This window comes from Cinclus cinclus, chromosome 19, assembly GCF_963662255.1.
Source record: "Cinclus cinclus chromosome 19, bCinCin1.1, whole genome shotgun sequence".
In the NCBI taxonomy this organism is placed as follows: Eukaryota; Metazoa; Chordata; class Aves; order Passeriformes; family Cinclidae; genus Cinclus; species Cinclus cinclus.
This window is the reverse complement of record NC_085064.1, coordinates 2,928,064-2,951,757: the sequence shown is the minus strand read 5'-3', so window position 1 is coordinate 2,951,757 and position 23,694 is coordinate 2,928,064. Positions and strand designations below refer to the sequence as shown.

Below are 23,694 nucleotides of genomic sequence, written 5' to 3'. Positions count from 1 at the left end.
TGCACTCATGAAAAGGCACCAGCAGCACAGGCAGCTAACTGGGAAAGCTCTGGGGAGAAGTCAGATTGGATTTGTCATGACTAATTGACTCCCTCCAGCACTGTGGTCCAGCCTTCACGCATGGCATGAGCAGGGTCCCAAGCATCCAGGAATTAATGAGGGTCTGACCCTGTCTGCTCAGCCACTTGAGTTTTGCCAGTGCAGACAGCTGGCTTAAGAGGCCCTTTTATCCTTTACATATCAGATCAATTTGGGTAGTTATAATCTAGTCCCGGTGAAAGCTCAGAGCAGACTTTATTGCCCAACCAGCTCAAGGAGAAAAAAAGCAAGCAAGAGGGAGAGGTCATGCTGAACTATTGATTGTGCTGCTCCCAGATTGGCCTCGCAAAGAGCTCACCCAGGACAGCTTGCCTCTATCTCCTGCTAATGCTGCTCCATTGATCTTCTGTGGAGGTGGCACCTACAAGATTTTTTGAGGTCGGAGTCATTAAGAGGCATTAATCAATAACAGAAGAAACAGAAAGAGAGCAACTGTTTGTTTCATGCAGACATATTCCCCATGTGGATTTTAGCCTGCTGAGGTGCACGTGGTTTATTTCCAGGGAGGTCTGCCAGGAAAAGAATTCACCTTGTGCTGGACTCTGGCACTTGGAGGAGATCCTGAGCCAGTTGCAACACACTGGCAGATCCAGCAGCACTGTGCAATGAGAGGGCAGCACCTGGGGAGTTTGTGTCATCCAATTCCAGGTACCCCAGCATCCCACCCAGCAATTACCCAGACCCTCTGTTCCCACACAGGCACCCCAAGAAAAGATGGGTACTGATTTCACATGCCCAAAGACCTGGGTGCTGGTTTCACTTTGTGTTTCTACTAAACAAAGCTGCTGCCTGGCTGTGGTGCAGCCAATCCCAGAAGCCTGTTCTGGGATCCAGCCCTGTGTGAGCTCAGCCCCAGCCCAAATTCATTCCTGTGGCAAGACTGGAGTTGTTCATAAGAAAAACGGTCTTTGTGCTGAAAGCACCCCGGGCTGCTCCGCTCCCTCCCGCCCTGCCCAGTGGTGTCAGTACATTTCCACTGCTCCGTGGTGGCAGCACACCTTGCTCTTCTCCAGCAGCTCCTGTGCTCAGGCCCAGCAAGTGTCTGTGCAGGTGCTGGAGCCCATTTACCCTTGGAGGGGCAGAGAAGGGGGAAGGAGACTTGCTCAGGAGCAGGAGAGTGGGATCATCTTCAAAGGTGGTGGTTCTGGCACCAGCAGAGTAACCAGCAGCCTTGGGGTGATCTGGGGCTGGGGAGGTGCCTCAGCTACCCATTGCTGAGGTCAGCTGCAGAAACAGCCCTGTGATGCAGAAATAATGTTTAATTGCATACCTGGACGTAACCCAAAGGCCCTTTGGTCCTGCTGTGTGTCACAGAGCTGGCACACCCTGTGGCACAGTGCTGGCAGGTCTGGCAACCCAGGAATGCCGCATTCAGCCCGGGGAGAAAACATGGCTCAGCCAACAGGGCCTGCACCCAGCTCGTGCCATGGGATGCTTCAGAGTAAGGGAAATGTCCTTCAGGAGGCAGGGATGGAGATTCCAGTGGAGATCAGTGTCCCTTTCTGGACACACCCTCCCTCTGGACACACCAGAGCCCCAATGTGTCACACTTTGCAGTGGTCAGGACTACAGATGCCCAAGGAAACAGGATCTGCCCAGTTCCTGTAATTACAGCCACACTTCCATAGCACAGGCATCAAGGGCTGCAGGAGAGGAGGGCATGAGATTGCTGGCTCGGGTTGCACAGGTGGGGCACGCACAGCCCATAAACACATGGCAGTCCTACCCTGGAGACACAGCCAGAGGTCAGCACCATGGCTGAATCCAGACCAGGTGGGACACCTTATGATCATGGGCTCCCTTAGCTGAGAAGCTCTGATGAGGGAGATGCAACAAACCCTTCTCCAGTCCCAGGTTGTCCGCCAAGAGAAGCCTTTGGCTCACAGCTCTGCCTTCCATGCTCAGTTCATCAGTCTCCAGGTCAACCACCCAGCCCCTTCCACCAGCCCAAAATCCATCAGAAACAATTTGATTTCCTTTATTTACACATGACATTTGGGAGACAGCCTAATCGTATTGCAACTTGGAAAAAAAAAACGTGATTCCAATTTTACATCCCTGTGCCTGAAAGAGCTCAAGAGCTGCAGCCAGACAAGATGTCCTGTACTGGGCACACTCTCATTTCCGAGCATGGTGCAGAGGCCATGATGTGCAAGGGGATTTCCAGCCTGGGGTTATAAATGTAAATGCAACAGTAAGATCTGGAAGTCTCATGCTTTTGCGACCTCCTGTTTTTGGCAAAGTCTACCAGGAGCAAAAAAATAAAAGCCAGTGCTGGGAGTCTTGGTGGCGTGTTAACCCAGCTGCAATCCTTGCCTGACGCTCACTGACTCTGCAAACACCAAACTTCAGCCTCACTGATAGCCCTGGCACTCTGTGGGGTGCTGGTGTGGCATTCCTCTGTGGATCAGCATCCTGCCTTGTGTCCTGCATGGATTTAAATCCACACCTGACTGATATGAACATCCTAGCAGATGATGTCTTTTTCAATACAGTTACTTGTAGGTGAGTAAAGGTTACAGGAAGGAAGGTTCAGATCATTTAATAGCCTTTTAAAACACATTTCTCTCTTAATTGTATGTTCCCAGAGTCAAAGTCCCTTGGGCTCTTTGCCCTTCCAGTGGCCAGTGGTGGCTGTGCCTGCCAAAGCTCTGGCAGTTTAGCAATCTCATGCTTCTTGTTCTTGTGCAAGGCTCTGTTTCGAGCGGGGAACTGCAGAGCTCACACTGAAACCACGCTGAGTCACCAGCCGTTCCTCCCCGAGTGTTTACTCTGTTGTCACCAGAGCGCTGACGTGTGATGACCGAGCCCAGCAGCCACAGGGAGCGTGGCCATGGAGCAGCAGGAGCCAGCGTGGAGGCTGAGGGTCAGGCTGAATCTCTGCCCCTGCCACTGTGGGCTCACCATGAGCTTCCCTGCTGCCCACACAAGGAGCAGCAGGAAAATTTCACATCCCATGTGCCCTTTTAGGTGACAAGAAAATGAGATTCACCCACATCCTTTGCACAAACCACTCTTAGCACCATCCTCATCAAGCAGATTGTGGTGTTCTCAACCAGGGCAAACCTCTTCACTGTCTTTGCCAGGGCAACACTTCCAGGAAAATTGATGCCAGCCAGCGATGTCAGCCCTTGGGGCAGCCTTGCTTATGGATGCAAAGTCCAGGGGTCCAGCCAGCAGCCCTTCCCGTTTGAGAGTGTTATACAGGGTAAACACATCAGTGCTGTGATGCTGGGCTGTCCTGTGTAGCCCGAGCTACATAGAGGTGACACACAGTGACATCAGGCTCTGACACATTTCCCAAAGCCAGCTGCTAATTCAGACAGGTGAGGAGGTGGATGGATGGATGGATGGATGGATGGACTGACAGAAGTCTGGAAGGAGTTACAGCAGATGCCTGGATCACCTCACTGCCCCTGAGCCCCTGACAACGGAGGCTGCTGTGCAGCACCCAGCACGAGGGGTTGGTGCTGAGAAGTTTGCACAGCCCACAGCTTCATGCTCTCCGCCCTTCCTGAGAGGGCTCCCAGCCTCACACATGCGTGCCACAAAAAGGCCACGAACGAGGATGTTTGGCTGGTTGCTTCCTCCTCCCCCCCAGTTTAATGTCACCAAACCCAACTGCTGCTTTCAACACACAGCCCTTGGCAGGAGGCAAAGGGAAGCAGGCCGATGGGTAGAGTTGCCAGAGGCGCTGTGGGAAGCCAAGGGCAGAGAGAGGCAGGGTGAGAGATTCTCCACAAATCCAACCTTCCTTTGGCACAGCCGGCATCTCCAGAGGGTCCTGCTGAGCACCCACCCACCCAGCCTTGAGCCTCCTGCTGCTCTACAACCTGCTCAGCCAGGAGATGGACACATCCCTCTTCCTTCCTACTCCTCTGAGTGCTTTCCCTCTCTTCCCTTCTCCGTATGTGGGAGATGCTTTCCCTGGCTCTGTTTCTTTTCCAGTCAGAAGCTAGTGATCCACAGGGAGGTCACATGTTGTTGCCAAGGGAAGCAATAAATTTAGGCAAATAAAAGATAAAAGAACACAGCCAGATTACTGTAAAACAAGGGTAATGCTTTGGGCTTCATGGCTCTTCATGGACCCAGGCACAGAAATCCCACTAGCAGTGATGCTGCGTGGACCCTTCTGCTTGGCATTTGATGGGTTCTTGCTCCTGCCAGGGATCCTTCTGCCATGTTTAAATAACCTAATCAGTAGCTTAAATATGCAAATAGTAGCACAATCTAGCAAACCCATTTTTTTGGAGAATTTGGAACTGTTTCATTCCGGCTGCTGCAGCTTGGGAGGACAGGGATGGGGTCACCTTTGCCTCTGCCCCAAAATGGCCACGTTTCAGGGTGATGAGGTGATCCTAGCATTGCACAGCGGTCAGAGGCTCTCAGGCCTCTTCCATCAGGCAGTTTGTTATGAAAATCTTAACGCACAGGCTGTCGTCATCTGGCAGCACCACCGCCTGCCTTATGAAATAACTCAGCATGACAGCTCTGCTTGCTCGCAGGCAGGCCCATGTCTGGCTTCTAATCTGACATCAGAAAGCACTCCCCTTCCTTGAGCTACAGACTAATATCAAACGTTTCATTTGCATTACTCCAGATAACGCACTGAAGAGCGTGGGGAGAAGGGGATGACAGCCAAGCTTCTCCAGGAGCCCACACGTGGAACATTGCACCAACCCTGCCATGCCAGATCTGTTCACTCCGCTTGCTGCCGGCACCGCGGCCCTGCCGGAATTTACATTTCAGATTCCCAACGTCAGCCAGAGTTTATGAGCTCTGCAGATCGGGCCGCAAGATGCCCTGGTGACAGATCACCAGGGACTTTCTTCCCGTGTCAACAAAAGCAAAAAGTCACAAGGATAACACAGAATCGCTCCAGGCCCAGCATCTGCTCAGCTGCAAAGGTCTCGGTGACTTCCCAGGCATATGTTGGCTGGCACGGTGCTGGAGCGAGGCTCTCTGAACAGCCCACACAACACAGGCAGCGGGGATTAATCTAATGCTGTGTGGAGATGCTAATACAATAAGGGTTCTTTGTGGCATTAACTGGAATCATGAGACCAGCTCTGAGATGTCATTGCCTGGCAGCCATAGGGAGCCGGGTGGGAGCTCTCCGTAGAGAAGGAGCTTGTGTGCTGCTCCCAGCCCTAAAGCTGCTGCGGGGCAGGGAAAGTGCAGTGAGCCCTCCCTTTTCTGGTGACAGCTCGTTTGGGAACAGTACGCAACCTCTGTTGGTGAATCCAAAGACAGCTGAGGGAACAACGGTTATTTTAACAGGGCTAGCACTTTTCCTTGATTTTTCCAGGAGCTGCAAAGCTGTGGATGCCAAGGGGATGCTCAGAACCACAGGGTCACATCTAACCCCAGTGGAGTCTCCTCAGAGACTTGCGGGACTTGGGTTTTGCTACAAAAAGTGTTGCAAAACCAGCTGAGGTCAATGAATGGTTTGTGTTGGTTCCAGCAAACACTTTCATCTGCCATATCAGCTTTGAACCCACAGAGCTTCAGGGCCCGATCCTATCCTAACCCCAATGCCAGCAGGGAAAGCTCCATCCCGCTCAGCACATTTATGCCACTGGAAAACCAGCATCAAGCACCAGCGGAGAAGGTGGGCAAGGGTCCATGAGGGTCCCCAAACCTCACACAGTGCCCTGAGGGACACAAACTCCCTCAGAGCATGGAGGACCCCAAAGCCTTTCCATGGTACCACACAGGCAGTGAAACCCCCCTACATAGCACCATGAGGGTCCCAAAGGCCCACAAGGGTTCCATGAGTGCACCAAACCCCCTACAGGGTTCCATGAAGGGACAAAATAAATACCCACAGAGCTCTGTGAGGGGACAAAATGTCCACAGGGCTCTGTGAGGGTCCCAAACATTCACAGGGCTCTGTGAGGGTCCCAAATATCCACAGGGCTCCGTCAGGGTCCCAAACATCCACAGGGCACCATGAGGGGACCAAACCCCCTTAATGGGTTCCATGAGGGGGAGAAAATATCCACAGGGCTCCATAAGGGGACCAAACTCCCCACAGGGCTTCATTAAGGGACAAAACGCCCCTACGACTTCATGGGGGTCCCAAAACTCCACACGGCTCTCTGAGGGTCGCAAACTTCCACAGAGGACCGTGAGGGAATGTCCACAGAGCTCCGTCAGGGTCCCAAACATCCACAGGGCTCTGTGAGGGGACAAAATGTTCACAGGGCTCTGTGAGGGCCCCAAACATCCACAGGGTTTCATGAGGGGACAAAACGCCACTACAGCTTCGCAGGAATCCCAAAACTCCACATGGTTCCCTGAGGGTCCCAAACTTCCACAGTCCTCCATGAGGGAACCAAAGCCCCACACCGCTCCCCGCCTCCCTTCCCCTGGCCATGGCCACCGAGTCCCGCCCAGCAGTCCGAGGAATGCCCGCTCCACAGGGAACATTCCCTCCGCTCCGGGCCCGCCCCGCTGTGAGGGAGCGGCCGGGCCGCCCACATAAGGCGGGCTCAGCGCGGGCTGCCCGGGGAGGAGGCGGCAGCGGCGGCAGCGGCGGCAGCGGCGGCGGCCGGTCCGGGTGGCGCTGTCATGGAGCTGGGGTGGCTGCTGTGGGGCACGGCGGTGCTGCTGCTCCTCCACGTCCTCATGGAGCTCAGCCCCACCGTCAACTTCGCGCTGCGCATCGGCTTCTACTGCCTGCTGTGCCTGGTGTCCTCGGCGCTGGCGGCTGTCGCCTGCCTGCTGGTGAACGGCGGCCGCACGGTCAAGAACATGAGGTGAGGGGGCACTGGGGGGAACGGGCGCTGGGGACAGCGCTGTCACCTCCCCGCCGCTGCCCGGAGCCCCTGGGTGCTGGCAGGGCACATCTGTGGCATCGCACATCTGTCCTATCGGTGGCAGAGCAGTCCCGAAGGGCTCAGGCTCAGGGGGTGCTGTCCTGGCCTCCGTGGCAGAGCCCTCGGCAAGCCGCGTTTGGGGATGAAGCGCCTGGAAGGTGGTGGTGATGGCTTTTTTTTTTTTTTTAGGAAAGACACCTTTTTTGGGAAAGCTGCAGGAGAGCAGTGTTTGCTGATAGTGGTGGAGCACTGGAGTGGGCTGCCTGGGGAGTGTGAGGGATCTACCTATCTGGAGACATTCCAAACACACCTGTGTCACCGGGTGACCCTGCTGTGGCACATGTAGCTGACCTCTGGAAGGTCCCTTTTGATGCTAACAACTGGGTGGTTGTGTGGGGGGTGTTTCCTGCCCCAGGAGCAGGATGTGTGCCTTGTGCTGCTGGGGTACAGCTCTCCTGCAGCTGCTGTCCCACCCTTTGTCCCCTGGCAGGACACCTGTAACAGGAGTCGAGGGGCTGCTATCATCCAGCACCTCCTCTCCATGCCAAGGTACATTCTAAGGGCAGAGCTGGCACTTCTGCCAGCTCATTTCCTGGTTTTGCTCTTCCCTAGGCAGCTTTATGACCATGTTATATGGATGCCGGGGAAAGGAGAGCCTTAACATCCTTTAGGATCAAAGGTTGGCAGCATCTGAGCAGGTGGAGCTGGACTTTGCTTTGCAGTGTGGCTTTCATACGTCGGACTCGGGGTGGAGGGAGCGGGCACAGGGCACTCATGTGCTTCCTTGAGGGCTGTGCCTGCCCGTCCCAGCTGGTGCCATGGCCCCAGGGAATCTGCTCTGCCATCTCCAGCCTGGCTCTCTCTCCAGCTTTGGCTGCCTTGGCTCACTCAGGAGCAGCTTTCCCCCCCCAAAAAATAATTTTCTGTAAACTTCAAGGAATTATTTGGAAACAAGAGCTTGCATTGCTGGTGTTGAAACCCAGGACTGAATTTTGGCCAGAACCGCCCTGTTCCTGTAACTCAAGCCTGTTGTTTCCATGTAGTGGTACTGGCTGAAGATCCTGGTGATGTATTCCAGCCCCTGGGAGGTCTGTGGCTGAGGTGATCCAGTGAATTCCTTATTTCTCCAACATCCCAGGCTGCTTATTCCAGCTTGGGAAAGGGGGCTGGAGCAGAGCATGTGCTGGTGGACAGACAGTGATAATGGTGTTGTTGCCTGGCGCAGAACACCCCGTTCTTGCTGTGCTGCTGGCTCCAGTATCAAGCTGGTGTGACTTGGAAGAGGTTACCCAGGGTGTCTGATAGAGATAGAACTGTTTATCTGTGGTAAAACATCTTGCAAGAGCTTCCAATCTGGTAAGCAGATTTCAGTAGTCCTTGAAAATCAGAGTATCCTAAACAAACCTCTGTGACTAGCTGTGGAGCAGAGCACGTGAATCTGGGGGCTGCTGGCTTTCCTACTCAGACTGTTAGGGATGCACTGAAAAGTGCCATTCCCTGTCATTTTTGTCCTCCTTGTGTCTGGCAATAAGTGCACTGGTTTTACAGCTCCCTGCAGCTGTGGCTGCACTGCATCGGGGTCGTTGATTCCAGCAGAGAAGCTGCTTGTGGGGTTGGAGGGGACTCGGATCCATCCTTTAACCCTGTGGGTGACGTGGCCAGCCCAGCAGGGCTGCTGGTCACCCCATTCTTCTTTGCCTGCTCTGAGCTCTGCCCCTTTGCCTCTTTCAGTGGCTCACACCACATCTTGTGCAAGGAAAGTCTGTCTCCGGGCTGGCAGGAGGAAACTGGATGGTTGCTCTTGAGTAATGTGTAACGAGCCTCTCCCAGCAGCCACTGGGCACTGTGACTTCAAGAGCGGTGACCTCTTTTTTGGTTGGCAGTCAGAAGGGAGGAGAAGTGTGATTTAGGTCACCCTGGTGGCCTGGCATCCCCAAGACCTCACTGTTTGGTGTCACCCTGCCTCTTCTCACCTGTAAGCCTGTCTCTTCACCTGGGCTGCACCCCTGTAACGGTGGAGCGGGCTCTGGAGCTCAGGAGCTCAGCATTCCACACACCTCCCCGTGTCCTTTCCCTGGGTGTGGCTCTTTGCAGCAAGTTGAAATGAGGACTGATAGCAGTGTCACCTTGGGGCACTGGCCTGGCCTGAACTCCAGTGTCACAGCCAGCTTGGGTTGTCTTCATGAGGGGGACAGCCCATGGAGATGTGAACCCTGACATGGGTAGGAGCAAGCTGGGGGAAGTCCTGTGGCTCAAGAGTTTATGGAGACTTTGGAGAGCAGATGCTAGGAGCTGCTGCCAAGCCAGGATGAGATGCTGTCCAGGTGCTCGCATCCCACCTGGGTGATAAGGATGCTTCTCAGGGGGATGGTGCTGCACAGTTCCCAAGCTGGACCCTGTGGTGGGGACAAAGCTGACGCTGTCCCTCAATCTGCTGCAGGAAGGGAAGCTCCATCCCCTGTCTGCCAGGGAGAAGGTGGCCCTGAGGCAGGACATCCAGGTGCTTGCTGGAGGGCAGGTCAGCTCTGGAATCTGCTCTAGGGGAGCGCAGAGCCAAGCTGGTGGCTGTTCCTGAGAGTGCTGTTCACGTGCAGGCTCCTCTGCCACCTGTCCTGGTAAATGGCTGTTCTCTTGCCCAAAATAGCCTCTGTGTTCTGCCAGCTTCTGCCTGTGTCCTTTGGCCTAGCTGGAGAGTCCCCAAGTCCCCAGGTCAGGAGGTGGCATAGATGGGCCCTGCTCCCGTGGGCTGAAAAGGGCATGGAAATGTGCTCCAGTCTTGGCATGGCTGAGTGGAGCTGCTGGAGTCTCCCAGCTGGGAAAAGCTGGGAGCTCTGTCAGACCTGTAGATCTGCTGGGGAAGGGCAAAAGCTTGAGCATGGGTTTGCTTGAGGGCACCCAGCTTCTGCCAAGCCATGTGGGAAGCATCCTGTTTGCTGCCTGCATCCTTGCCTTGTATAGGGAAGTGTTTCTCACTTCCATTCCCCTCCTTCCTTGGGCACCCCAAGTTTGTTTGTGTCACTGAGCAGCATCTTCCAGCACTGCAAGGAACAGACCTGGCAGAGCCTTCTTTGGGTCCTGGGTGTGCTGGGGAGTGGCAGCTCCTGGGAGAATTGTTTAAACACCTTTGTGGGGCCCTGCTGCTTGCAGGAAGAAGAACCTGGTGGCACCAGGGCAGCCCAGAACCATGGCACTGAACAGGGCAAATGAACAGCACCTCTGGAGCACATGGGACAGTGCAGGGCATACAGCTGGGTGGACAACAGCACAAATAGGACTGGAGGGTCTCTGTCCTAGAACTCTTCTTGTCTCCTCCCTGCCCCACTGGCTATAGCAGCCCCTGCCCTCCCTGCCCTGCTGCTGACTGCTTTTCTCTTCTGCAGAATCATCAGAGCTGTTGTCAGGACCTTCAAGTATTTCTTTGGCCTGAGGTTTGAGGTGAAAGGACTGAAGAACTTCAACGTGGAGGGCCCTGCTATCATTGTGTCCAACCATCAGAGCGTCCTCGACATGATGGGTGAGGAGCTGGTGGGAGGGAAGAGGACATTCCTCCTGCTCCCCACTGGGAGAAGTCCTGCTTTTACCTCCTGAACAAGCAGCCCCTGGTGCAGCTTCCCCATCAGTGCTGGTTGTGGGAAGGGTCTCCTGAGCAATGCCAGTGCCAATGTCACTCTGAGCAATGCCACACCTGTGCAGCACCCCAAGTCCTGCTGTCCTTGAGGTGCTGGCCCAGCGTGTGTGCCAGTGGCCCAGCTGGACACCCTGGGGCTGGGGAATGAGCTGCCTCTTGGGGGTTCCTGCTGTCACCTGCTGCCACCCTGCCCCACTAACTCTGCTGTGTGCCGAGCCTCCTGCTCTCAGAAGCCAGGCACCAGCCTGTCCCTGGTACCCCTGTCCTTGTCCTAGCTGAGTGCAGGCAGGGGGGGTGACTGCTGGGTCTTGCCCTCTGCCATCCCATTAGGGCTGATGGAGGTCCTGCCCGACAACTGTGTCCAGGTGGGCAAGAGAGAGCTGATGTACATGGGCAGCGTGGGGCTCATCATCTACCTCGGCGGCGTCATCTTCATCAACAGGAAGAGCACCAGCAGTGCCAAGATGGTGATGTCAGAGGTGGCCAAGACTATGGTGGCTGAGAATGTGAGTGTCACTGTGGAGCTGGGGGGGTGGTATGGGGACTTGTGGCACTCCTGGTACTGGCTCAGCTTGGCAGAGCTGGCTGGTATCTCCCACCACTGCAAGTGGATTGCTGGAGCAGAGCCTTGTCTCTCCATGTGCAGGTGAAGGTGTGGGTATATCCAGAGGGCACGAGGAACTGCACTGGGGATTTGCTGCCATTCAAGAAAGGAGCATTTCACCTCGCTGTCCAGGCACAGGTAACGGTGCTTTGCCCCTGCATGGCAACCCTGAGTGCTTTTGCAGTGGCACTGCACACTGGTCATGCAGTGTGTGGTTTGTTTACTCTCAGCTGAGCTGTATTCCCAGGTAACACCTACTCAGGTAAACCACTGATGTCAGGAGAGCTGCCCAGCAGCAGCCAAGAGTCTTTTTCATCCCCTCTAGGAATGAGCTGACCCTGGGCATGAGTGGCTGCAGACAGTGGAGAATTGCTCTGTCCTCTCTCCTGCCTGCCTCAGCCCAGGTCCCCTCTGGAAGGAGGAGTGTGAGGGACAGGCACATTTGATCTTTATCCCCAGGCTTTCCTGGCAGCATGGCAGGGGAGTGCCTGTGCCCAGGGGTACCTGGGGGGATGGCTGCACCCCAGAGCTCACTCCTGTCAGGGAGCCCAGTGAGTTCTTTCCTGGGGAAACCCAAAGCTGTCGATTCTTTTGTCAATCCCCCAGGTTGCAATAGTGTAGCGGTGATTCAGGATTGTTAATTCTTGTGCTTTAAAGCAACATCTGGGTTTGCTCTGTGTGAAAATAGCTGATGCCTCCCTGGCAGCCATATGTCAGTTCTTGGTATGTCTTTTCTCTCCAAAATGACAGCATCTATGAGTGCTTAGTGGGGGAGCAGGCAAACAGCTTCAGCCAGCCAGAGCTGTCTCAGGAACAGGGTGCTTGCCTGGGCACAGTGCTGGGGCAGTGTGCCAGAGACTGGGATGACTCGAAGCCTCAGGGGAAACTGGTTTCCCAAGGAGAGGTGTTATTACAGCAGGGATTTTGGGAAAGGGAAGAGGTGCCAGCTCCCTCACTGTGTTCGTTTGGCCAAGTCCAGGGTGTAGCCTGTGTTGTACCATCCCCATTCCTGGCTGGGTGATGCAGCCAAGGCAGAGCCTGGCAGCTGCTGGGAGGAAAGGATGACATGGAGCTGGTCCCTGCCTCTCCTACACCCCCCTGAGTCACCAACTGTGGATCCTGGCTGTGTTACCAGCACTGGAACAGCAGCTCTGCCTGCCCTCCTGGGCCTGTGTCTGTCTGAAGCTTCCCCGGGAGCAACTGATAACAACTGGTGACTTGGTGACTCCTTTTCTTAGAAACTGAAAGCAGAGCAGCCACCCTGCCCCAGACACGTGCCTGTACAGCAGGCAAGGCCTGTCAGAACAGGTAGCCTGCAGTGTTTGATTGCAGGACAGAAAATATCTGGGGTTTGAAGCCTCACTTGGGTCAAGGAGCCCTAAAAGACAGTGCTGAGCTGAGGCTGGAGTGGAGCTTGGCCCTGGTTCCTTGTGTATCCCTTGAGTTTTGGGGGAGTGGCTTTAATTCCATTTGACTGCTCATTGTTCCAGCCATTGGAAGTGGGTGTTGTTTGTGCCCTGTGTGTCTGAGAGCCAAGCCAGGTCTGCTCTGTTGTGTGGGATTTGCTGCCTGTCTCTGGCCTGCCCTGAGCTGCTGAAGTGCCAGTAACTCCTCTTTTTTTTCCCTTCCCCAAGGTCCCAGTGATCCCTGTGGTGTATTCCTCTTTCACCAGCTTCTATAACCCAAAGACAAAGCTATTTACATCAGGTAACAAAGAGTCACTTGGAGATAGGGTTGCTGTTGTTCCATGTGGAGATCTGGCTCACAGGGGTGTGGGAGGGAAGCAGAGCTGGGGTGAGCAGGAAGAGCCCCACTGGGAGATGTTTGGAGGCAGTTCAAAGCACTTGGCACCACAGCCTGGGCTGGGTTAACTCAGGAAGGGCTGTAATTAAATACATTGAGGGATGTTTTCATTAAAAATTGGTTACCACCTCCTTCTCTGGGTAGGCTCTGGGTGGGATGGCAATTTGGGGCACAGGGGGATTATTCTGGGTGTCACAGCTGTTGGAGCTGGGATCTAACTCTGTGCTCCAGGGATGGATGCCTGAATCCCTGGGTGAGGTTGAGGGCTGTGCTGGGGCTGTCCGGGGTGGGGAACAGGGCAGAGAACAGAGTTCCTGTGGTGTGTGGGTTTCTCACAGGCTCCTCTCTTGTCCCCAGGCAAAATCAAGGTTGAGGTTCTGCCTCCAATAGAGACCAAAGGGCTGACGTCAGACGATGTGACCGACCTCACTGACAGATGCTTCAACACCATGAGGGAGACCCTCTTCAGGTTATCAGGCTATCCAAGCAAGGCAAAGGACTCATCCTAGAGGCTTCTCCAGTGGTGTCACCATGTGGTGGTGGCTGAAGGGACCTGTCCTTGCCAAATACTGAAGGAACTTCTCCTCTGCAGTGATTTCTAACTCTTGGGAGCACCACAGACTGGCACACACAATGTGTCAAGCCAGCACTAAGTCTCCCCTTTGAGTGGATTTCTCTTATGCGTTCATTTTCTCACTTTGAAATGTCTCCTTTTTCTGAATTTCTCAGGCATCAAACTTGTGCTACCAAAGGGCTCAATGACCAGATTGGTGAGTTCCCCCAGCTCTTGCAGCTGGCATGGGGTGACAGCAAAAACCTGCCTGGAGCCTGAGCTCTGTCCCTGCACCTGTGTTCCTGCAGGCTCAGCTCGTGCTGGCCTGGCCCTCTGATGTCCCAGCTGGAAACCACCAGGCAGCAGTTTGTATCAGCACAACCTTGATGCTCAGAAGGGCTGAGAACTGGGTGAAAATCCACATTTTGGCTTTGCAGCAGCACTAGGAGTGTGGTGTCCACCCTGGACAGCCCAGAGCACAGCCACCCACCCACCAGTGGAACTCGCAGGCCTGTCCCCTTGAGATGCCCTTGTGTCAGAACAGCATCACGTTGGGAAACTGCTGCCGGCTCCCTGCTGTGCTGGTGGCTCAACCTGGTCACATCCCGTTGCCTGCAATGCCCCTCACTGAGGCAAAGGGCTCTGTCGTGCTCGTTTTGTCACTTGTCATGGTCAGCACTGGCCGAAAGATGGTGCCTGTCCTGCGTCTCTGCTGCTCTGCGAGGCGGAGCTGCTGCTCTCCGAGGCCTGTAAAACCCGTGCAGAGCCACAGGGTGGGTGAGCTGCCACTGGAAAGAGGCTGGGAAGGCTTGGAAGGCATGAACCCCTTTCCCAGACAGATAAAAGGGCAGGTGATGGACCAGCAGCACTCCTGGGTCCCTCACCGGGAGCTGTGGAATGTTTGATGTCCTTAGTGGCTGGGGTCAGGTCCGTGGTTCCTGCAGCTTTAACTCTCCTGTTCATGGCACAGGGGACCTTGGGATAAGCCACACGAGGCTACTCAGGTAACCAGCACACCCAGCTCCTGCAGCCCACATTGGTGGAGTTGTGTGTTTCTGGCATTTTGGGGCTAAAGCCTCAGCTGGGAAAGGCAGGGAGCTCTGTGGAAGGAGCCCTTGGGCTGAGCTGGTGCTGCCAGGGGCTTTACTGGAGGGGCCTTACAGTACAGACTCAGGGGATGGGAAGGGTTGGGGTGGGAGGATGGGAACCAAACCAGCACTTTGTGAGAGTGGCAGACAAAGGGTTGTCATGGAGGGTCAACCCAGGAGGGCCCTGGGAGGGCTCTTGGGGAAGGGAATCATGTCTGACTCCTCCTGGGAGGAGGGAGTAGTGCCTCTGTGTGCAATTGTCTGCTGTTCACTTTTAATTAGGCTGAAAATGTGATGTGCTTTACCAAAAAAAAAAAAAAACCCAACAAAAAGAAATTACACCTTTTGGTTATTTAAATAAAGGAGCGTCCTGGTCTTGTGTGGGGGCTGAGGGAGGAGGATGGGGGGTGCTAAGCCCTGAGCTCTTGCAGGGGGTGGGTTTGGTGATGGAGGGGCAGGGGGGTCCTTGTCCCCAGCCTGTGCCCCCAGGCAGGAGGGCTGTGCTTCACCCAGCCTCACTGGTGAGGAATCATCCCAACTCCAGGGCTCCTGGAGAACAAAACAAGAGGTGCAGGGATGGGCACCCACTTTTGCAGTACCTTTTCAGGCACCAGGGATGTAGCATCACCTGCTGTGCCACCTGGCTTGGGTCTGCAGGGGCTTGTCCCCACCTTCTCCATGTGAGAGCCTGAACCAGGTCTGTGCTCCACAGGGCAGCCATCACAGCCAGCCCTGTGCCTGCTGCTCCCTGGGACATGTTATCCCAGGATAATGCTAAGGAAAAGCTAAGCACAGCCAGTCTGGCACAGCCAGGCGCTCATGGCACGAGATAAGGTGTTTATTTGTTGCCTCTCCAGCAGGGAGAGGGCTCAGAGTCCACTCTGGCAGGAGCTGGGTGCCCTTTGGTGAGGTGAGCTGGAAGAGAGAACGATGGAGATGCTGCTGGGAGCCCAGCCTTCTCCTGCTACCCCGTGCCTTCCTGTGGGTGGTGTGGCTTCACCCCCAGCCTGGGGCTGGAGAGGGAGATAAGAGCTGTGGATGGACTCAGCTTGCTCCAGGTCCCCAGGCACTCTGCTGGAGTTCGTTCTTGCAGGAACCTGGGAAGATTGGAAAAAAGAAATAAATTCAGCAAAATAAATTCAGTCATTAGCCTGGCTTTGGTTTGTGTCTTTCCCAGGCAGAACAAGACTGACCTGAACCTCTGGGAATGTCACCCACACTTGCTGTTCCATTCCCCCCACACTCAGGAATGTCACTCTCACATCCCTGGCATGTCACAGTCCTTGCCTGGGCCCTGTGCACAATGTCCCCAAATCCAGTGACAGTGACAGTCTGTTCTGGATCAGGGGGAATTCAGACCTAGAGGGGCCAAAATCGTTATGGCTTAAAGAACTCCAACCTGGTGCCTCTGCTGATGGTTTAGATAAGAGAAAATGGGGGTTTTGGTCACTGCACACATCCCCATTGAGCAGTTAATTGGGAAGTACAGTTGTAAGGTAGCATTCAGTTGGGAAATGCTCCACCAGGCATGGAACAGGGATGGCTGAGTAACTCCATGGGATGCCCTGTGAGCCCCAGAGCTTGCTAGGATATGACAAGACAGCTTTGTGTCCTACAGGGACCATGAAAAGAGACAAAAATAGGTTTTGCTTGCTGAGACAGACTTGGTAGAAATTAATTGCGGGACTTTGGAGTCATCCCTTGGAATGAATCCATGTTACCTTGTGATACTGCTCACATTCCTCTGTGCTGTCACTAATATGGAGGGCACTACTAGAAAACTCAGCCTGCTGGAACACTCAGTGGTTCTGGTAATTACCCCTTTCTGAGATGGTTTTTAAGTGTCTATTTGCAGCTACTTTGTCTTCAAACAAGTTCTTTAAATTCTTTTTCTAGCTCAGCCATTACTTCAAGCACTGAACTGGGACTGGATATACCCTGAACCAGTTTCTCCTGAGTCTTTCCAAGACTCCGCAATCTGCTGTTGCACACATGCCTGGTTTCTGGAATTATTTAATGGGAAAAACGAGCTGCAAAGAGCTGCCTATCAAAATAAAAGAGTTCAGACAGTTGTGTTCTGCTTGGAGTCAAGGTGAGCAGCACAGGGACCCGAGAGGATGCTGTCCCTCTGCGTGGTGGGGACACCAGTGACCTCCAGCCATTTCACACATGACAGCTCTCCCTGGGGTCCCTTCCTCAGTTTGCTACTTCAGAGACCCTCTCTGGCTCCCTCACTGGTCTGTAAACTTCCAAAAGAAATGCCTAAAACTTCTCAGGTTCATAAATCTGCCAACTTCTGCACGCTCCCTAAACTTCCCTGATTGACTTTTTGGACTGTTAATTTCCTAAGGGATGGGTTTTTTCCCTAAGGACCAAGTGACCAGGAAGGGACAACAGCTGTGAGGTGCTGCCTGCCACTCGTGACCCACTGCTCCCCTCTGCTCTGCCCCACTGCCACCTTTCCATGTGCCAATCCTACAATTTTTGGCTGCTACAAGGGCAGTCAGATGGTGCAGCCATAGAAACAGCATTGAAATGAAGCTAATGGGCTGTTTGTGTTCATCCTTTATTAATTACAGGCTGCTGAACTGGAGGCAGATCCAGATTAACAGTGGCATATGTGTTACTGATCTCGCTGGCCCACATCTGCTCCCTGTGGCCAGCATGGCTGGAGGGAGATCCTTCCCCACTGCTTTTTCCAGGCACTCACAGGTCTCCAGTCGCTCCTCCAGGAAGGAGATCTGCTCACTCAGGGAGTCGATCCTGTCCAGCTGCTGCAGGGAGTGGGACAGGCGGCTGATGGGGTCTGCACCGACATCCTCCGGCAGCATCAGGTTGTGGAAAGGGGCCAGCACCAGCTGCAGCTTCTGCAGGGAGAAGAGGAGCTGTGAGTGCATCCCCCCTCCCCAGCCAGGAGGACCACCCGGGGGGAAGCAACACCCACCAGGGAGGGCTCAAGGGGCTGTGGTTGTGTTCAACGGGCTGGAAAAGCCGCGGCGTGGGCGCTGCCGGCACAGCTGGGATTGCTGCTGGGATGTTAAAAATAGAGCCAGGGAGAAGGGAAACCCTGGCTGTAAACAGCCCCAGGTGGGAGGTGGCTGAACAGAACAGGGCAGGGGGGATATGCTGCAACTCACCTGCTCCAGCGCTTCCACTCTGCTCCTCAGGTCCTTCATTTCTTCCTTCATTTCACTGGAGGGACCTGAAAATGTGACCAAGGGAATGTCAGAGAGTAAAAGATCACTGCCGAGGTGAGGTGGAAGCCGCTGAGGACAAAGACATGGCTGCAGGGCTCTGGCCAAGCTCTGCTGCTTTTCATCCCCAGGCTCTGCCTGACTGGGATCATGCCCCAGAGCATCTGCAGGACCTGCTGGCATCTAGTCCAGCTGCTAAAGGTACAGGCTGCTCCTGCTGCTGCAGCACCTGCAACAAAGTGGGGAGGGTTTCAGGCACTGGGGTGATGCTTAAAGGACAAGAGATCTGGTGGATCCTGGCCTTTTGTGTCCATGCTGCCAAAAAACACCCAGCTCTGGCCTGTGCTGTGATGGGAATAAGGGATTGTCCCTGCTGAGGGCCCTGGGCAGGGATAGAGGCAGGTGAGACATGTGCCCTGCTGTCCCAGATGCTTGCTGCGTGATGCCCGTGCTGGCCACAGCGCATTATTACTCACGGTACGAGTTTGAAGTGTCACAGCGCGTACCAAAAGTAATAATGGGCCGTCACCAGCGGTGCCCGCCGCTCCTCGTGGCTCTGGACCTGCCCTGAGGGAATGAGGATGATGATGGAGAAAACACACACGTCCCAGACACCTCCAGCCACAGCCAGGTCACCCTCACAGATGGGTTTGTGCTCAGGGGAAGTTGTTTGGGTGGGAGAAGCACTCCTGGGTCAGTGAGAATAAAGCTGAGGGGCTCTGGCTGTTGTCCTCTCCCATCTCCTGCCACTCCCGCAATGCTGAGTGTTGCCCCAGCTCTCACTGCAGGCCCCCAGCAGCTGGGACTCAATTGGGGACAGGTTACCTGCTTGGCTGGAGGTGTCTGTCCCAGGCAGTGGCACCGAGGGCTGGCAGCCCTTGTCATCGGCAGCGAGGCTGAAGCCATCCCGGCAGGCACAGTGGAAGCTCCCAGCTGTGTTGATGCAGAGCTGGCTGCACCCGTGGCTCTGACTGGCACATTCATCCACGTCTGGAGCACAGGAACAGCTCAGTGAGGATGGGGACAGGGTGAGGGGTGCAGGTGGTTTAGGTACATGGGGCTGCAGTGGAATCCCAGTGAGTGCTCCCCCAAGTGAGCTGGTGTTTGTGCCAGGCACAGCTCTGGGTGTCTCAGCACCACCAGTGCCTGGGACAGCCCTGGATAAACCTGGGCTAATCTGGAGGGGGTCTGGCCTCCTCCCCTCCTCCTGCTCCCCACATAACACAGCCAGAAGTGAAAGCTGTGGTCAGAAATGTCCCATCTCTGCCCAGGAGGGCGCAGGCAGTGCTCAGCTCTCATCTCGGATTTACGGCCGGGGTTTTGGTTCCAGCCAGCTGTGGCAAGGAGCTATCAGCCTTTCAAGTGTGTACAAAACCCAGTAACCTCTCCTCACACGGGGGAGTTATTAAAGCTGTTCCCACAAAGCAGAAAGAGCTGAAGTGCTTCCCACGCCCGAGCAAATCTGTTTTAGGCAGTGGGAAAATCCTTTCCCCTGGAGCCAGAGCTGTCAGCGATGGGCTCAGCACTGCCTGGCCCAGCATGGGTCAATGCCACACGCTCCTCCTTTGCCTTACAGGAGGCTGGAAAGCTGGGAAAAGCTGGAAAATGCCGTGGCAGGGATTTGCAGCACTGGTGTGCACCAAGCTGCCTGAATTCCCTGTGCTGTGAGGAGCACCGGGCTGTTCCTGTGCTGGAGAGGAGCCTGGACATCACCAGGCTTCCCCTCCACCACCGGATATTTTTGGTTTATGGATTTTTAGTCTTTGCAGTAAAAGGGCGTTTCAGTTTACAGCAAGAGTTTACAAAGCCTGGGAGGGATGACCACGAACACACAATCTCAGGCTGGCCCTACAAGGGCTCTGTGCTGCACAGAGGCTTTTGCTGACGTGCTCACAGCTCTGCTCACACTGAGCCAGCACGGAGCAGCCAGCAGAGAAAATGGGGATGCTAGAGCTGCACAGGAGGGGTGGGAGCACTGAGGCAGCCAAAGGGAGGTCAGACTTCCCCTGGGAGCCACACTTCCATCCTTCGCTGGACTAGGTGTGCCTGTGTGTATGCAGAGGGAGAGGATCAGACACGGCCCAAAGTCTGATGGGAGCCACAGCTCTGGTCCCTGTCCCCCTTGAGGGGTTGGTGTAGGGCAAAGGACACCCAGACCCCCATAGAAGCTCTCCCAGCAGCAGCAGGGCAGGTATGACACAGGGAGCAGGGACAGGGGGGACATGGCCAGTACCTGTCTGGCAGGCTCGCCCCATCCAGCCAGGAGGGCAGGAGCATCTCCCAGGGAAATCACAGCTCCCTCCGTTCTGGCATGGCTCCCAGCAGAGAGCTGTGACAGGGAACACCAGCACAGCATCACCCAGCAGCTTCAGGAGCCCCCAGCTCCCTCCCTCCTCCCCAGATGTGTGCACACCCCAAAACACAGCAGCATCACACAGCGGGGTTGAGTTGCCCAGGGGGAACAGGGCTCAGGATGGGTGGAAGAAAGAGGAGCTGGAAAGAAACTGAAGGGCCTGCAGGCAGCAAAGATGGGAAGAAGGAAGGCAACGAGCAGCAAAGATGGGAAGGAGGAAGGCAACGAGCAGCAGCAGCCCCTGGTGCCACACTCTGAGCTCATCTGGAGACAGACTAGCTGCTGCTGTGGTTTGCATTTGTGGCCTCCTGAAAGCATTTCTCATCCGTTCCTGCTGATTTAGATGGGAAGGACTTGTTTAATTTATCCTCTGGTAACTATAAATGTTATAAGTGACTTCAAAGGAAAAAGTTCCAAGAGGCAGCAGAGAAAAACTGGGAATTAATCAGATATTGAACAGCATTTGGACTGTGATGCTGAAAATTTAATTCAGGGGGAATCCACCTGACAGGCAGAGGGTTGGCAAATGAGAGATGTGGTCCTGGGGCCTTGTCCAGAGACATGGAGGGGCTGGGGATGGGCAATGGCACCGGGGTGAGCCAGCAGATCCTTACCTCTGTTACAGCCAAGTGTGTGGCCGTTTGTTCTGCTCCAGCCAGGACAGCACGAGGCCATGGGCTCAGGCACCTGCCTGTACCTCTGCCTGTAGGCAACCCTGTAGATGGTCCTGCAAGGCAAGGACGGGCTGAGCTGGGTGCCCCAAACCCAAATCCTGCTCCCACAGCAGCTCAGGGCACTCCCAGGGGCTGGAACGCCCATCCCTGTGGACGGAGCAGGATGTCTGCTGCCACAAGCCCCCGTGGCACAGGCAGCTGGGCTCACCTGTAGGTGCTGCAGAGGCGGTGGCCCTGGCAGGTGGTGAGGTAGGGCTGGTACACGGGCTGCACGTGGGACTCGGCGTGGGCACTCAGGTGGCTCGGTGGCCCCGCGGCACACACCCTACGGCTGAGCACAGAGGGGTCAGCCCCACAGCCTCAGCTCCCCTCTCTGCACAGGGCTAGTGGACAGCAGTGGGGCTGGTTGCCCCAGTGACCTGGGAAGCCACTTCAAGCTGTTTCGGGTCAGTGACACAACTGTGAGCGCCGTGAACGGCGCGGGCGCTTCCTCCCCCATCCCGGGGGAGCAGCTGGGACCCAGGTTTAGGGATTATTTACTCCCTACGTTCATTTCTCCCTTACCCTAAAATCAATCACTTTCTGGGCAGATTTTTCCTTTCTGAGGTTTCTGCATTCCTGAAACGGATGACCCAGTGGTCACCAAGAAATTAATGATTTCAGAGGAAGGGTCAGGCTCACCGCAAAGAAAATAGAGGTTGGATAAAAGGCACTCCCCAGCCTTCCTAAGATAAGTGTTATCCAGTCAAAAACTTTCCCAAGGTTAACAGCCAAAGTGGTCTTGGTTAAACATCCTTTTTTTTCAACAATTTCCAGCCCAAGCAGGTCAGCCCCACTGAGGAACCCATCTACTTGTCTCAGCCTCCCAGCTCAATTAGAAACTAAAATAAAAAGCTTGGGAATTAGCATGGACATCAGATGGTTTCCATTAACTCCAGAAAACTCCTCTCAGCCTCATGATTAATGTTATAGAAGATGCAATTTTTAAATGGCAATTGTTTGCTTTGTAAAATTCAGAACAAAGTTTTAGCTGAAGCCTGTGCGTGTGAGAGAGGAATTCAGCTGTGGCTTCAGTCCTGGACAGAATGTGAAAGGTTTGATGCTGGAGGAGCATTTCAGTGTAAAAACAAACTTTGCAGAAAATGTGAGCTGTGTCTGGGGGCGGGTTTTGAGCTCCAGCTCCTCTCAGCTGGGGAAGAAACTGGGGCACTGAGCACTGGGCTTCCTCAGACCCAGCAGGAGCTGAGCTGTGCCTGCCCAGGCTGTGCTGGGATGCAGGGAGTTCTCCCAGACCGATTTCCCAGAAAGGGAAAGGGAATTGCTGGAGCTGCCACTGCTGGGATTGCAGGACCGTGAGCCCCAGCAGCATCCTGGGGAGCACAAAGCACAGCCCAGGGCTCCCCACACCTGTGTCCCTGGATGTCCATCAGAGCTGGGAGCTGCATCCTCCTCCGATGGGAGCTGCACCCTCCAATGACAGCTTGTTCACAAGGCTTGATGTGTGTGCTAGCAGGATTTCACGCATATTTTCATGAAGGATGTGCTTGAAAGAGACAGGAATAATTCCTGAACAGCTCAGGGCCTGACGAGCTTTTGATTTTCCTGGACAAAATGCCTAGAAAAGTCTTTGTGTCCCTGCATGGAGTTAAACAGAGCTGAGACATTTCCTCTGAGAGATGTTTTAGCTTCAGTGAGAAAGCAAACAACCAGCAACAGAGAGAGCTGGGAGAGCTTTGTCCACCTCCTCACCAGCCCAGAGAGCCACACAGGGCTGTTCCCCCCCAGAGAAAGGACGTGCCTCACCCTGATGGGTAGAGAACACACCTGAGAGGTGCAGACAAAACAGGGCCTTACCCTGCCCGGGCAAAACCCTCCGTGCTGGTGGTGCTGAGGATGAGGAGGAGTCCCCAGGGGAGGCAGCCGAGGTTCTGCATGTCCCGTCCCTCCCGTGGGTCCTGCTTTTCCGTGGGATGTGCTGGCTCCTACTGCATGGCTCGTCCTTCAGTGGGGATCCCTGCAGGCAGGAGAGCAGCACTGTGACCGTCAGGAACTCCAGGAAAAAAATTCTTCACAGAGAGAGTGATTGGGCACTGGAATTATCTGTCCAGGGAGGCGGTGGAGTCACCATCCCTGGATGTGTTTAAAAAAAACACTGGACGTGGTGTAGTTGATGAGGAGGTGTTAGGTCAAAGGACTTGATCTCAAAGGTCTTTTCTGACCTAGTTCATCCTTTGATTCTATGAGGTGTCCCTGCCCTGCTGGTGACATCTGACAGAGCCATGGGGACAAACCCCTGGCAAGGCTGGAGCTGCTCCAGGCACAAGCCCACCTCACCCCGCTCATCTCATCACCACGACACAACATTAATTCAGGAATTATTCTTAATTTACCCCCTGGAGATGATCTCAGGGCACCAGGGGCTGTGCAGTTGTGTGTTGAGGGACATGTTTTGCCTGAAACTTGCTGCCAGTTCCAGGCAGTGAGGGCAAAACAATGGCCCATCATTTCTTAATGCACTCAGCATTGTAAAGCTGCGTTTTCCCACCACATAACACACTGAAATATGATCTTCCTCTCCTAAAAACACAAATTCGTGATGGAGAAAAGTGCTGTAAGGGCCATATGTACCATCTGCAGAGTCAGTTCTGAGGCACAGAATGAGAGGTTTTGATTTTCTAACAGAAGACAAATAGGAAACAAGGCTGAAGAGGGTGACTAACGATATCCAATTTAAACAATATCTCATTTAAACAAACCACACGGCCTCCGGATGGCAGCAGCTGTAGGAGAAATAAATAAAGAAACCCACCTTAAATATGCACCAATTAAAGAAAGAATCAGACCTTCTGATTAAATTTTCTGAAAGGGGAGGCTACA

General features: G+C 54.5%; 2 protein-coding genes across 3 annotated transcripts in view; one reads left to right on the top strand and one right to left on the bottom strand.

Moving 5' to 3' along the window:
• The first annotated feature begins 6,672 nt into the window (after positions 1-6,672).
• AGPAT2 (1-acylglycerol-3-phosphate O-acyltransferase 2) lies at positions 6,673-13,658 on the top strand. Its single transcript, XM_062505625.1, has 6 exons — positions 6,673-6,860; positions 10,301-10,434; positions 10,879-11,054; positions 11,195-11,290; positions 12,787-12,859; positions 13,313-13,658. The coding sequence occupies exons 1-6, from the start codon at positions 6,673-6,675 to the stop codon at positions 13,462-13,464; spliced, it is 819 nt and encodes a 272-aa protein (XP_062361609.1). The 3' UTR covers positions 13,465-13,658.
• Positions 13,659-15,426: 1,768 nt separating this feature from the next.
• The window catches only part of EGFL7 (EGF like domain multiple 7), a 33,861-nt gene continuing 25,593 nt past the window's right edge, over positions 15,427-23,694 (bottom strand). For both annotated transcript variants that reach the window (XM_062505728.1, XM_062505727.1), the window contains 8 exons: positions 22,672-22,831; positions 21,026-21,148; positions 20,758-20,870; positions 20,024-20,119; positions 18,616-18,780; positions 17,734-17,798; positions 17,307-17,463; positions 15,427-15,693 (listed from right to left, as the gene is read on the bottom strand). In XM_062505728.1, the coding sequence (XP_062361712.1) occupies positions 15,641-15,693; positions 17,307-17,463; positions 17,734-17,798; positions 18,616-18,780; positions 20,024-20,119; positions 20,758-20,870; positions 21,026-21,148; positions 22,672-22,751 (852 nt within the window). In that variant the 5' untranslated portion in view covers positions 22,752-22,831 and the 3' untranslated portion in view covers positions 15,427-15,640. The remainder of the gene's footprint in view (positions 15,694-17,306; positions 17,464-17,733; positions 17,799-18,615; positions 18,781-20,023; positions 20,120-20,757; positions 20,871-21,025; positions 21,149-22,671; positions 22,832-23,694) is intronic.